Raw genomic sequence first — 14,631 nt, 5'->3', positions numbered from 1 at the left:
AGTGCAACTGGTTATTGGGTTGATTAATGCAGCAATGAAAAAGTTCACAGATACATTATCACTTAATATAAAAAAATACACCTTTGAGTTCACTTTTTAAAATTATTTTAAAAATTGAGAATTTATTTTCTAGAGCAGTCCTAGGTTTATGGAAAACTTGAGCAGAAAGTAGAGTTCCCATATACCCACCCCGTCCCCTGTTTCCTATATTGTTATGTTCCGTCGCTAAGTCATGTCTGACTCTTTGAGACCCACACCAGGCTCCTCTGTCCTTCACTATCTCCTGGAGTTTCCTCACATTAATGCTCATTGAGTCAGTGATGATACCTAACCATCTCATCCTCTGCTGCCCCCTTCTCCTTTTGCCTTCAATCTTTTCCAGCATCAGGAATTTTTCCAGTGAATTCTCTCTTCACATGAGGTGGCCAAAGTATTGGAGCTTCAGCTTTATCATCAGTCCTTCCAGTGAATATTCAGGGTTGATTTCCTTTAGCTTTGACTGGTTTGATCTCCCTGCTATCCAAGGGACTCTTAATAAAAAGAATCTTCTCCAGCACCACAATTTGAAAGCATCAATTCTTTGGTGCTCAGCTTTCTTTATGGTCCAAGTCTCATGTCTGTACATGACTACTGGGAAAACCCCAGCTTTGACTATACAGACCTTTGTAAGCAAAGTTATGTCTCTACTTTTTAATACACTCTCTAGGTTTGTCATAGCTTTCCTTTCAATATTAAAAATGTTTTAAAATATATATACTTAATAATTACATAAAATATTGTTTGATGAATCATGTAGTAGTACAATCAATATTTAGTTATACAATGATTACTGGGAAAAAAATAGCTATAGCTAACCGAGGAGCAAATCGATCTTTAATTGTTAAATGTACTCTTAGGAGGGTTTTCTGAAAGGAGAGCTAAATTTAAGCACAATTTGTGAGTAATTTTAGCGCTGCTCCTAAAGTCCTCACTCTGAACTTGACATTGTACTTAATTATCAGACAGTTGTCCTATGGTGGTTCTCAAACTTTGCTGCCCATTTTAGAATCACCTAAAGAGCTTTTAAAGATCCCAGTGCCAGGCTACACCCCATTGCCAATTAAATGAGAATGTCAGAATGTTTGGATTGTGAAAGACAGTCATCAGAAGTTTGTCAAAATTTCTAGGTGATTCCAATGTGCAAGAATGTTTGGAAACCACAGTCTTACTGGGTGCCAAATACTGGTGGCTTGGTGTTTCCACATGTGTGTTACTGTTTTCAGTGCTAATACCAACCCTGCAAGGAAGGCTTTATTGTTACTTTTTTTTGAACAGAGAAACAATCTCTTTAGAATTGAAATCTAGGACTGTTTGACTTTAAGGTCAGTGTTCTTTCTATAACTCCATGCTCTTTTTAAAAAAAATTTTTTTCTATTTTTATTTGCTATTTTTTCACTGGAATATAATTGCTTTGCATAATTTTGTTAGTTTGTTAGTTTTTGCTGTAGCTCTCGTTATCATTTCTCAGATGGCAGGTAAAAGTGGAAACTGTATTTTTTCATTCATTAATTCAGTATTTATTGGTACCTATCATTCTAAGTACTGCACGTAACAGCAATAAACAAAACAGGCCAACTCTGTGTTCTCATAGAGAACTCGTATTCTAGTTGGAGGACGTAGAAAATAAAGAAGCAAACTCAGATAATTCTAGCTGCCCCAGATACAAAATAGGGCGTGTATGAGCTAAAAAGTAACTTGGGCCAGAGTATAACAGCATGAGGGAACTCCTCTCAAAGCAGGCAACATTTGAGCTGAGCCTAAATCATAAGAAGGAAGGGGCCAGCTGTGTGAAGTTCTAGAGAGAAGTTTAAGCGAACTGTGTGGATCACAATAAACTGGAAAATTCTGAAAGAGATGGGAATACCAGACCACCTGACCTGCCTCTTGAGAAACCTGTATGCACATCAGGAAGCAACAGTTAGAACTGGACATGGAACAGACTGGTTCCAAATAGGAAAAGGAGTACATCAAGGCTGTATATTGTCACCCTGCTTATTTAACTTATATGCAGAGTACATCATGAGAAACACTGGGCTGGAAGAAGCACAAGCTGGAATCAAGATTGCCGGGAGAAATATCAATAACCTCAGGTATGCAGATGACACCACCCTTATGGCAGAAAGTGAAGAAGAACTAAAGAGCCTCCTGATCAAAGTGGAAGAAGAGAGTGAAAAAGTTGGCTTAAAGCTCAACATTGAGAAAGCTAAGATCATGGCATCTGGTCCCATCACTTCATGGGAAATAGATGGGGAAACTGGCTGACTTTATTTTTCTGGGCTTCAAGATTGCTGCAGATGGTGATTGCAGCCATGAAATTAAAAGACGCTTACTCCTTGGAAGGAAAGTTAGGACCAACCTAGACAGCATATTAAAAAGCAGAGACATTACTTTGTCAACAAAGGTCAAGGCTATGGTTTTTCCAGTGGTCATGTATGGATCTGAGAGTTGGACTATAAAGAAAACTGAGTGCTGAAGAATTGATGCTTTTGAACTGTGGTGTTGGAGAAGACTCTTGAGAGTCCCTTAGATTGCAAGGAGATCCAACCAGTCCCTCCTAAAGGAGATCAGTCCCGGGTGTTCCTTGGAAGGACTGATGATGAAGCTGAAACTAATACTCTGGCCACCTGATGTCAAGAGCTGACTCATTTGAAAAGACCCTGATGCTGGGAAAGATTGAGGGCAGGAAGAGAAGGGGACAACAGAGGATGAGATGGTTGGATGGCATCACCGACTCAGTGGACATGGGCTTGGGTGAAGTCCAGGAGTTGGTGATGGACAGGGAGGCATGGTGTGCTGCAGTTCATGGGGTCGCAGAGTCGGACATGGCTGAGCAACTGAACTGGACTGAACACTGAGTGCAGAAGGCCTGAGGCAAGAATAAGCTAGTGAGGACAGTACAGGCAGGATTGTAAGAGGGATGAGTAGGGAATTCAGAAGCCTGGATTGAAAAGTAAGATTTCACTATCAAGTAAGATAGTGAGGAGCAGATATGGAAGGATTTATAAACCATTGTGAGAAGTTTGAATTTTCTTCTTTCTTTTTACTATACTGAAATAAAAGGTGTATTAGAGACTAGTATAGGCTTCCCAGGTAGCTTACTTAACTGGTAAAGAATCTGCCTGCAATGCAGGAAACCCCTGTTCGATTCCTGGGTTGGGAAGTGAAGGAAAGTTACACGGCTCAAAATAGCCCGGAGTTAAAACTCTTCTCTGGGTCCTCCCCACCATCCTATGCCAAATAAAGAACTCTCTCACCCGAAGGAAAAAAATGGACTTTAAGGCTGATTACACCCAGCTCCCAGCTGGTCCCAGCCTCTGGCCGATCTCCAGAATTCCTTGCCCCAGTCTTTTAAGAGATAACTACTCCGAACAACCTTGGAGAAGAACAGGCCCCCTTAAGACAGTAGATTTCCACATATATGCCTCTATATACACTTACTCTTTTCTTGGGTTAGTGCTGCAGCTCACTAATCTGACTGCTGCCCCTTCTCGCCTCATTAAAGGTGATCTGTACCTGTAAAGTGCAGGTCTCATTCTTTTTCTGAACCTCACCTTCTCTAACTCCCTTACCCTGCAGGAAGATCCCCTGGAGAAGGGATAGGCTACCCACTCCAGTATCCTTGGGTTTCCCTGGTGGCTCAGCTGGTAAAGAGTCCGCCTGCAATGTGGGAGCTTTGGGTTCGATCCCTGGGTTGGGAAGATGCCCTGAAGGAGGGCATGGCAACCCACTCCAGTATTCTTGGGCTTCCTTTGTGGCTCAGCTAGTAAAGAATCTGCCTGCAATGCAGGAGACTTGGGTTCGATTCCTGGGTTGGGAAAGATCCCCTGGAGAACGTAAAGGCTACCTACTTCAGTATTCTGGAGTAGAGAATTCCATGGACTGTATAGTCCATGGGGTTGCAAAGAGTCGGACACTAAGCGTCTTTCACTTTTCACTTTTCTGGAGGGGCTGGAGGCTATGTCTGAATGACCAATCCCCAATAAAACCTCTGGAGACTCAGGCTCTGGTGAGGCTCCCCTGATGGCTCCATGCAGGTTGTCACATATCTTTGCTGCAGAAGTGAGCATTACATATCTTTGCTGCAGAAGTGAGCATTGTCTACAACCTCCACTGGGAGAAGACAACCAGAAACTCTGCATGTGGAAGGCTCCAGCATTCTATCCCCTACATCTCTTCCCTTGGTTAATTTTAATCTGTATTCTTTGGCTACAAAAACCATTGTTGTATAGTTGCTAAATAATGTCTGACATAGGCATCCTTATGTGAGGTCTGTGAATGCATACCACTGATACCAACTTTACACTGATACCAACTTTATTGCCTTCATGTGTGTATCATTCTAAGTTCCCCAAAAGTCAAAGATTTCTAGTTTCACTGGTGGCTAAGCAGGTGGTTATGTCATTTACTAAAAGGGAGGGACACAAATGTAGAAGCAAATTATATGGAAAAACAATTTACTGATCTTTAAGTGGGTGTTTGAGACCTGGCCTTAGGGAAAGTTTAAGAGATAAGTAGAGAGGTGTGGTTCAGAACTTGCCTTGCAGAGACTGGATTTGGAGACCCGGCTGTTGAAGTCACAAGCATTCCAGCCCTGAGATTTCTTTGGAAAGAATGATGGTAAAGCTGAAACTCCAGTACTTTGGCCACCTCATGCGAAGAGTTGACTCATTGGAAAAGACTCTGATGCTGGGAGGGATTGGGGGCAGGAGGAGAAGGGGACGACAGAGGATGAGATGGCTGGATGGCATCACTGACTCGATGGACGTGAGTCTGAGTGAACTCCGGGAGTTGGTGATGGACAGGGAGGCCTGGCGTGCTGTGATTCATGGGGTCGAAAAGAGTCGGACACGACTGAGCGACTGATCTGATCTGATCTGATCTGACTTGCAACTCTGTAACACCTGGTTAGTAGGTGTTGCTGAACAATGGTATAGTACGTTGGGAACCATCAACACTTAAGGGCCATACAGAGCAAAGCCAGCACGGAGGAGGCTGACAGTAAGAAGCCATAGCGTTTGGAGGATCCCTCGGAGTGGTGTGATGCAATACAAGAGAAGTTCCAACAAAGAAGGTTGTTCAGAGTGCGCTGGAATGAGGTGAAGCAGGAGAGAATTCTGCTTGACCACTTACCCACAGAAGTCTTCCATGACGACAGAGGGGACGAGTAATTTTATTTTGAAGAAGAGATGCTGTACAAACGGGAAGAAATCCCGGTCTCACTGGGCAAGGGCTTTAAGGTGGCAGTGAAAAGAAATTTTTTCAGCTCTTCTCTGCCTTTAATAAAGTCTTACTGTATTTGAAAGTTTGGTTGAGACTACCGTCTCAGGATCTGTCCCTTTTCAAGGCCTCTCATTAATGAGCATTATAACTCCCTGTTTAGGGACGTGCGCGGCCAGCCTTCAGTCTCAGTCCCCGAAGCCGGGCGCAAAAACGCGACGCAACCGCCAGGGGGCGCAGACCTCGGGCCCGTCAGCGAGACTTGGGGCGGGGTCAGCTGCGGGGCGGGCCCTGGAGTGACTTCCGGTTTCCGGCGGAGCCGTGGGCGGACCGGTGCCGCAGTCATGGCAGCGGAAGAGAAGGATCCTCTGAGCTATTTCGCGGCATACGGCAGCAGCAGCTCAGGCTCCTCGGACGAGGAGGATAACAGCGAGCCGGAGGAAACAAGTCGTAAGGGTCAAGATACAGCGAAGTCTGCCGGCGGCTATGGGAACAAGGCAGAGAAGCGGCTGCCTGGACCAGACGAGCTGTTCCGGAGCGTGACTCGCCCGGCCTTTCTTTACAATCCGCTCAACAAACAGATAGACTGGGAGAGGCATGTCGTCAAAGCTCCAGAGGAGGTGAGGTCCCCGACCCCGTTTCTCGATCTTGGTCCCAGCCTCCGCCCCCTTCCTCCTGAGCCCCGTCTTGGGGACCAGCTGTCCGCCCCTCACACGCAGTCACGCCCTGCGGGATGCCGCACCACCCTCTCCCACTTCCAGCCCTGGGGAGCCCTGGCCCCTTTCCCCCAGCCTGGTGGGTGTCATACTGGACCCGCAGCCCCCACCCCCTTGTGAGGAGACCCAAACCTCCACACTCGGTGCCCTGACCCCGCGCGGCGAGGACTAACGGTGGTGACTCCCCCGCCCCCTGCTGCAGCTTCTCCCCGAGACCCCTTCCCTTTGACGCCGAAGTGCCTGCGGTGCTGCCTCCAAGACAGTGTCTGCTGCAGCCTCCTGAAGGGGTCAGCCTTGGCGTAGTATCTGAGACTGGATTCTTCTTTGGTAACTAAAAGTTATTAGCTTTATTCGTACAGGGAACCCTTTGGCTTTTCACTTAACAGTATTGTGATTTTGATGGAAAAATGTGTCTTTAAGCCTTAAAAAAAAAAGTCAACCTGAATAGTAAGCGAACGGCAGGGAGTTGCATGTGCCCACATCGATTATAGAAACCTCGGTTCGTCACAGTGCTTCTTAATGTGTTTGCTTAACAGCCTCCAAAGGAATTCAAAATATGGAAGTCACACTATGTACCACCTCCGGAGACCTACTCTACAGAGAAGAAACCTCCCCCTCCAGAGCTGGATATGGCAATAAAATGGTCTAACATATATGAGGACAATGGTGATGATGCCCCACAGAATGCTAAGAAAGCTAGGCTTCTACCAGAAGGGGAAGAGACAGTGGAATCAGGTAAGGAATGTCAGATTCCAGTGGTAATACCTTTTGATCCCTGTGATGAATTTTAAAAGAACGAGATATTTAATGAATGAAATTTAAATCTATTGAGTTAAACTGATTATGATGGTCTTTGGATATCTTTTGCTCTGTTTTTGAGAAAGGTCATAAAATATTCAGGATTTAAAGTGAAATCTTTGATATCTCAACCAGCATTATATGTGATATATGATGTCTTATTGTTAGAGCAACGTGAGTTACTTCATAAACTCTTTGTTGTAATCACAGTTGTGAAGTGGTGAAGGTTTTACTTTATATCAAAGCAGTTGTGCTTTAGAGCTAAAATTAGTGTCACAAAATGAATTTCTTACCGTTAATACATAATGATTAAAAATAGTAGTAAGATAATGACTTAGTTGTCTTGCCTTAGTTCTAATATTGTAATTCCATCTCTTGCTTGGATTTTAAGTGTTAGGTAGTTAGAATAGGAAAAAGGAGTCATAAGTAATCTCAGTAATCTCTGCTTCCATACTTTTACCCACTCCACCTTCTGGCCTCACTTGCTTAAAACCCTTCACAGCAGCAGTCCTCTGTGATAGACTGCCTTTTTCTCTCCCTCATTTCACATGGCCCCCTTGTAGTAGTTTATGTGCTCAGTTGCATCTGACTCTTTGCAGCCCCATGCACTGTAGCCTGCCAGGCCCCTCTGTCTATGGCATTTTCCAGGCGAAAGTACTAGAGGGGGTTGCTCCTAAGATCTTAAAATTCAGCACTGAATAGACCAAGCTGTGTAATGGTTCCATACCTTTAATGTTCCATACATGTTTCACCTTAGTCTGTGGTTAAATGTCTGTTCCTCTGTACCCTGTCTCACATGCATGTGCATGCTCAGTCACTCAGTCATGTTCCACTCTTTTTCATGTCCAACTCTTGGCAACCTTATGGACTGTAGCCTGCCAGGCTGCTCTGTCCACGGGATTTCCCAGGCAGGAATCCTGGAGTGAGTTGCCATTCCCTTCTCCAGGGCATCTTGCCCACCTGAGTCTCCTGTGTCTCCTGCATTGGCAGGTGGAGTCTTTACCCACTGAGCCACCTGGGCTTCCCATGGATGGCACTTACCACTTTTTTTATGTGCTGTTTGTTCATAAGTCTGTCTCCTTTATAAAAATGAGTTTCTTAAATACCAGGATCCAGGGGTTATTTATGTTTGTATTTCCATTTGTAGTACATTTTAAGTATTTAATGGATTATTGGACTAAATATTTTTGACTGTCATTTTTATGGAAGAGTGTGCCGTTTTCTTAAACAAATTTCTGATCTTCCCATAATACAAGTGCTACTTTACTTAGCTCCTTTATAACTGTAGAGAATTTTCTTGTGAGAGAAAGGGTAACAAACTGGTAGAAGGTCTTACTCCAGTTTTTGTTTGTTTGCGTTTTTTAAGGAATAGGATATTTATTCAGATCTAAAGTATCTTTTCACAAAATTAATACTTGTCAATTCCAAATGGAAAAAAACAGTAACTTTATTTTGGAGTTACTTCATTGTAGAGAAGCCTGGAAGACACAATTTTAATCAAGTGATTGAACATCGTAAGTAATAGGACAAATCAAAACTGAGTGTCACTTGAACACAGCATCACGTTGGTGACATTCCTGTCAAACGCAAACATATCCAAATTGAAGGATATTCCACAAAAGAATGAGCTGAGTCTTCAAAAGTATCAAGATCATGAAAGTCAAAGAAAGATTAAAGAAACAGTTTTAACTAACCCTAAAGAGATGAACAGTTAAATGCAGTATACACTCTGCAGTGTATATTCTCTTTCATTTTTTTTTTTTTTTACTATAAAAGATATTACTCTCCAGTTATGATTCTACCTGGTTTTTCCATTTCTTTCATGACTTCTGGTGTGAATTAGAAATCACTAGTGAAGGCATATTTTCAGTAAATGGCATCTCTTTGGAGATGCCAAATGAAGTGGACATTTAAAAAGCCTCATATTTTATAATAGTTTTATATAGTTAATAAAAAGCACTTTTGCATAAATTACGTTTAATCCTTACAACCCCTGTGAAACCATTAGGGAAATGTCAAAACGAAAGCTTATGTGACTTGTCCAAGGTCACAAAACTAGACAATGCCAAGCTCTAAAATACTACTTTTACATAAGTTTTCTAGTTTATTACTCATAGCAACCTAGTACAGAGTTAGTACATTTGTTATTACTGTTTGTAGACAAGAAAACAGTTGCAGCTTAAAGAATTTGCCTAGCTTCACACAAGTAGGAAGAGACAGAATAGGAATCAGATTTTTAAATGGAAATGATGCTTTATTAAATTGGGGTTTAGTCTCTTGATGTTTTCCAAGCCAGAGTGCTTGAGGAGTAGTTCTCCTGTGGGAAGAATTGGCAGTAAGGCCATTAGAGTTGATATTCAATCCGGGGTGTCAATAGGCTGGTGTTCGTCTATCTTTGTTCCTGTGTGGAAAAGCCTAGGCTTATATACCAGGACAAACAAGTAGAAAGAATTATCTTTTTTTCCAGCTTGCCTTTTAAATTCAGATAGAAGAAAATATGTGTCAGATAATGCTGCTAGTCCCATGATAATTTCTGACCTTTTGATCACAGGATGGCCCTCCACTAGGAAGTGGATGTTGGCAATGTCAAAACACAAAAGGATCCCAGTGCTCAGCCAGCTTAAAGCTGGATTATGAGATTGAAAGATAATACTGAAATCTTCAATTCTGACTTCGATGTTGGTTGTTGAGTATAACTATCCTTTTTTTGTAATAAATACCTTCCTTCTTAGAAGTGATTTTTGCCATTTTAGTCTCCTGTGCCATGTTAACAAGTCAACTTCCCATCATCTTTTTTTAGCTTTTTTTAAAATTCATAAAATATCTTGTATTAGAAGTTCCACACTCTTAAATTATCTCATTTTTTAGATTATCAGATAACTTTGATTTTACTTTTCTTCTCATTTTCTGCCCTTTGGCGTCTTTTTACCAGTTAACTCCTTCTAGATAGAAGAAGCTGGGAAAAATTCAGAACTCGTTACAGAGCCTTACTACTTACCAGCATTTGTTTAAAGAATTTATAAAGTTAGTTTCTGTCAATAATTTAAACTTGTTTGCTTCAAGTGATGTGAATTCCATATAAAACAACTGCTTCCTTACTAGTGCATCTGTAGTATATAGCACAGAGTAAGAAACTCAGTAAAGTTGATTAGACACTTCAAGTTTCTTTTTTTTTCCCTAAGGCATTGCCTTGTTATATCACTAGATGGCATTAGCTCTTCTGTTCAGCAACTGGTAGGAAGTTATTTTTCTAGCCTCAGTAGTTTGTTTTTCTTGTTATTCAGTAAGTGTATTTGTAGTGACAGACTAAAAGCAGAAGTGTCTCAGGATCATCTTTTTAGAATATGTTAGCAGTGCATTTTCTAGTAGAGTTTAAAAGTAATTTCAATTTTTATATTACTAGTGAAAAGAATCTCAAAAGTCAGGCATGGTGATAATTAAAATCCAATTAAAAAACAAAGACCTTGGCTGGTTTTGAAGATGCATTACCTGCTTTGATACTAATTATTGTCCATATCAACAAAGGAAATATTCTGAATTTGGTAGTTATCGGAAGGGAATTGAAGGCTTGGGGGGGGGGGTTGTTTGTTTGTTTTAATTTATTTATGTTTGGCTGAGTTGGGTCTTAGTTGCCTCATGCAAAATCTTTTTTTTTGTGGCGCTTGGACTCTAGTTGGGCACATGGGCTCAGTAGTTGCCATGTGAGGGCTTAGTTGCTCAAAGGCAGGTGGGATCTTAGTTCCCTGATCCACATCCCTTGCATTGCAAGGCAGATTCTTAACCACTAGACCACCAGGAAAGTCCCGGCTTAAAATTTTAAGTTTATTTTTCCCATAATGAGTTTGTGATCCGAAAAACAAATGAACAAACAAAACAGAAGCAGACTCCTTGATAAAGAGAACAAACTGGTGGTTGCCAGAAGGGAAGGAGTTAAGGGGACAGGTGAAATATGTGAGTGGGATTAAGAGGTACAAACTTCCAGCTATAAAATAAGTTAAAGCACAGGGATGTAATGTACAGCATAGGCAATATAGTCAATAATACTGTAATAACTCTGTACGGTGACAGGTGATAACTAGACTTATTGTGGTGATCATTTCATAATGTATAAAAATATCGAATCACTATGTTGTACACCTGAAACTAATGTGTCAACTATAATCCAATTAAAAAAAAGAGTAGTGACAGAACTCCTCAGTCTTTATCAGAAGAATATCAAAAAATAACATGTAAAAATGACTGTAAAGTCATTTTGTAAATGTGAAGTGTTGAGTAATAACAGTGACATTGGCATTGTTCTCTTGACTGTTAATAATAAAAGGGAAGTTGGAAAAAAAGAGTCTGTGTTCTATATCAGTTGGCTTCCCAGATTTTTTAATAGGAAGTCCCCTTTCAGCATCAAAACATTTTTTTATAGGCTACCACATGGGTAGTTATTGAACTTTGAGTATCTCTTGATTGAGAAATAAAGTACAAAGAATTCAGTAATGTGCTTAAAATAAATTTGTACTTTATAAATCATAATATCTCCTACGTGTACTTTATTCCATCTGTGTGGAGTTCTTAAAATAATGCCACACATTTGTTCAAGGATGGAAACTAACAGCTGCTCTGTGCTATCCTGTATTTTGTTGAAATGTGTAGCTGGATTGTTTTAATTGAATAAAAGGGTCCACTGTTTCAGATTTTACAATATTTTTATTTATTAGAAATTTTCTGTGACTACAGATACTAATAACATTTTCGAAAAGTGTAAAGAACATGGTTTTAATTTGAGGTTCTTCTCCCCTCCCCTCTCCCAATTCTCCATAATATGAAGGGGGGGAAGAAGCCTGTTTTTGTCTTGCCATTGGAATATTCTGACTCTCCTGGGAATGGGGGAGAAAGTAGAACTACCTACATAGGACAAAATTGAAAATACAGTTTCAGTGAAACATCTACCTGTGAGTGCTTTTTTAACTTCAAAAAGTAAGTGTGGGGGTGGGGATGGGGAGATGAAATAGGGAGGGGAGTTGTTTGTGGGAGAGAGAAGGCAGATTAGAAGGGAAAGACTACCAGATAGTCACTTAAATAATGTCATGGTAAAATTGACATCTTCTTTTGTAAAAAAACAACAGAAAATATCCCATTTTTAACATGTAGATTATGTATTAAATATTCACCATGTATATACTGTAGAATATTTGAGAATAGCTTTATCAGAACAAATTTGATTTTCTTACTGTCAGCTACCTTTAAGTTTTTATTTTTATTGGAAAACTTTGAAAGAAACATTAGTTGAGGATGATGATTTTGTTATAGTCAATGAAATTTTAATGTTTAATATTTTTTTAAAGTTACTGATTGAAACTCTTCCTTTCCTATTTAAAGATGATGAAAAAGATGAGCATACTTCTAAGAAGCGCAAAATAGAACTGGGAGAACCAACAAAGAAGAAAAAATAGACAAGAATGACAAGAATCTTTGGACTGCAAAACTTGTTGAAATGGGTCTTTTTGGCAAATTAAGTTGATACTGTAAATTACTATGAAACAACATCTCCATGAAAATATATGTTAATTAACTAATGAGTATTCTTGCCGGAACTTTCCACTGTAGAATTCATTTTTTATTTAAAAATATGTATTTAAAACTGAAATGGTGACTTGTGATTGTGTAATTGACAATGCTTGGAAGCATTCTTGCTACCGCAGAATTGGTGACATGCTTTGAGTTTCATCCCAAGTTGACATGCCAGTGTTCTATGAACCTTTTATAAAGGAGTATATTTTTAAAGTAAATATATTGTAATGTACTGTGATCTTGTAGGGTGCTTTTCAACAGTGTTTGTACAGTGTAAATAGATCATGGAAATAAATTTACCGATATTACTGCATAACATTAACATTTGAATATCTGTGACAAGTACCCTTTTTGCCATGTGACCTTCTCATAGTGGCTGTTTCCATTTTGGAAGTGCCTCCCGTGTTCTAGGTGCTTTGTGCATGTATTATCTCTGATCTGTAGCCTAATAAAGCAGGTATTAGTAGCCTCATTTTATAATAGAGATTAATTTATCCAAGGTTACACAGCTAGTGAGCAGTGGATTTGGGATTTAACTCAGAACACTTGAACTCTGGAAATCACACTAAACCACATATCTGGCAATCTGCATTTAGTCATCTTTTAGGAACTGCAGTTGCCATATTTTCCAGGTAGTCTTCTGTGGTAATCAGGGGAGATCTCCTCTCCTGGTTATATTACTGCACTTATCACATACACCTTATGTTATGATCTTTTGTTAATTTGCCTCTTAAATAGTAAGCTTGCCAGAGATAAGGATCTTCTACAAGTTGCTAGATGTAGCAAATGAAATTATAGCACAACCAGTTAAATTTGAATTTTAAATAAGCAATTGATGTTCTAGTATATGTGATATTTGGGACATAATTATACTAAAAGTTTGTTTATCTGAAATTCAAATATAACAGCCTCTTCTATTTTATCTGGTAACCCTACTTCTATGTGTTTTCTTTATGCAGCTCCTATTTTAATGCTCTGCATATGATAATAAAATCAACGAGGGGTATTTAGGGAGATGGTAACCTTAGATTTGACTTACACAGTCCAAAATGCAGTGCAGTTGTTTATAACATTTTGAAACATAAAAAGGAAAGGTTATGTACTCCATCAGTCTTTCCATGATTCTTATGCCTTTTAAAAGATAGGAGTTATAGGACTTTATTGAGTTTTTAAAAATCCCCAGTCTGAATATTTTCCTCTATACTGAAAACCAACATTCAAAAAACTATAAAATTTGTTGAGAGCATAGATGAAGTAGATTAAAGTTTGTAAAAGTCGTTAAAAGGATGCTAGTCACAGTGTTTTGTGAATTGAGGAAGGGACGTGAGTGTGATAGCTTCCACAGTATCTTAAACTTAAAAATCCAATTCTACAGCTGTTTATTCTCTAGGTTGATAACTATCTGAATTCCAAAGTTGAATGATACAGCATGAATCCTTTTGCTTGAAGTCTTTGTGCCTGAATAACTAGGAGGGCAATGGTATCATGTACCAGGGAGTGATATCACCTGGCAAAACATAAGTCCCATGTGACAAATGGGAATTACAAGGTTGTGATTCCCAAGTCTGGAAAAGTCTATGGTCAGAATTCATGCATCGATGGAACAGATATCTCAGAAGATACTGAAATAAAAGGTTTAAAGAACTATCATGAAAACAAACTACAGAAAAATGCCCACCAAGCCAGTGTCTGAAAATCTTTTTAACCTCTTTTTATCATTTACTGTTTCAACTCCTAACTTCCATTATTCAGTTTGTGATGGAGAACAAAGGATCACTAGATCAGTCCTTAGTGGTTCCTTGAGCTTCCTATCTAGAAGGTAGCAGAATGGGGGAGGTGAGAAACAAACACAGCTTTTTCTTGGAGGAGGCGAATGTTCTAATATTTTATCTATAGGACAAGTAGTTATTACACTTGTGAGATTATTAAGCGACTGATGGCAGATGTGCACCTATGTGAAAGTGAAAAAAATGAAAGTGTTAGTTGCTCTGTCGAGTCCGACTGTTTGCAACCCCACAGACTGTAACCCACCAGGCTCCTCTGTCCATAGAATTCTCCAGGCAAGAATACTGGAGTGGGTTACCCATTCCCTTCTCCAGGGCATCTTCCCAACCCAGAGATAGAATCTGGGTCTCCTGCAGTGTAGGCTGATTCTTGACCATTTGAGCCATGAGGGTGACCTATGTGAGTACAGGTCAAACCAGTTTTTGGTTTTGTTTTTGTAATAAAAAGGTTTTTTTAGTATTTTTTAAATTGGAGGATAATTGCTTTGCAATGTTCTGTTGGTTTCTGCGGTACA

General features: G+C 40.0%; 1 protein-coding gene across 7 annotated transcripts; it reads left to right on the top strand.

Annotated features, from left to right (window-relative positions):
• Positions 1-5,591: 5,591 nt before the first annotated feature.
• Positions 5,592-12,804, top strand: C3H1orf52 (chromosome 3 C1orf52 homolog). Of its 7 annotated transcripts, none has more exons than XR_015160361.1 (5): positions 5,592-5,876; positions 6,175-6,299; positions 6,509-6,707; positions 11,590-11,713; positions 12,141-12,804. XR_015160361.1 is itself a non-coding variant. In XM_086390878.1 (3 exons), exons 1-3 carry the CDS (start codon positions 5,601-5,603, stop codon positions 12,212-12,214), a joined length of 549 nt encoding a protein of 182 aa, XP_086247004.1. In that variant the 5' UTR covers positions 5,592-5,600; the 3' UTR covers positions 12,215-12,804. The 7 variants fall into 7 exon arrangements, 2 of the variants coding, with proteins under 2 accessions (XP_086247004.1, XP_086247005.1); XR_015160360.1 differs by having other exon boundaries at positions 11,590-11,738; XR_015160357.1 differs by lacking the exon at positions 6,175-6,299 and having other exon boundaries at positions 11,590-11,738.
• Positions 12,805-14,631: the final 1,827 nt, after the last annotated feature.

The sequence above is a fragment of the Bos grunniens genome, chromosome 3 (assembly GCF_055505025.1).
Source record: "Bos grunniens cultivar Pamir isolate PY7600 chromosome 3, Bosgru_T2T1.0, whole genome shotgun sequence".
Classification (NCBI taxonomy): domain Eukaryota; kingdom Metazoa; phylum Chordata; class Mammalia; order Artiodactyla; family Bovidae; genus Bos; species Bos grunniens.
This window is presented reverse-complemented; position numbering and strand designations above follow the sequence as displayed.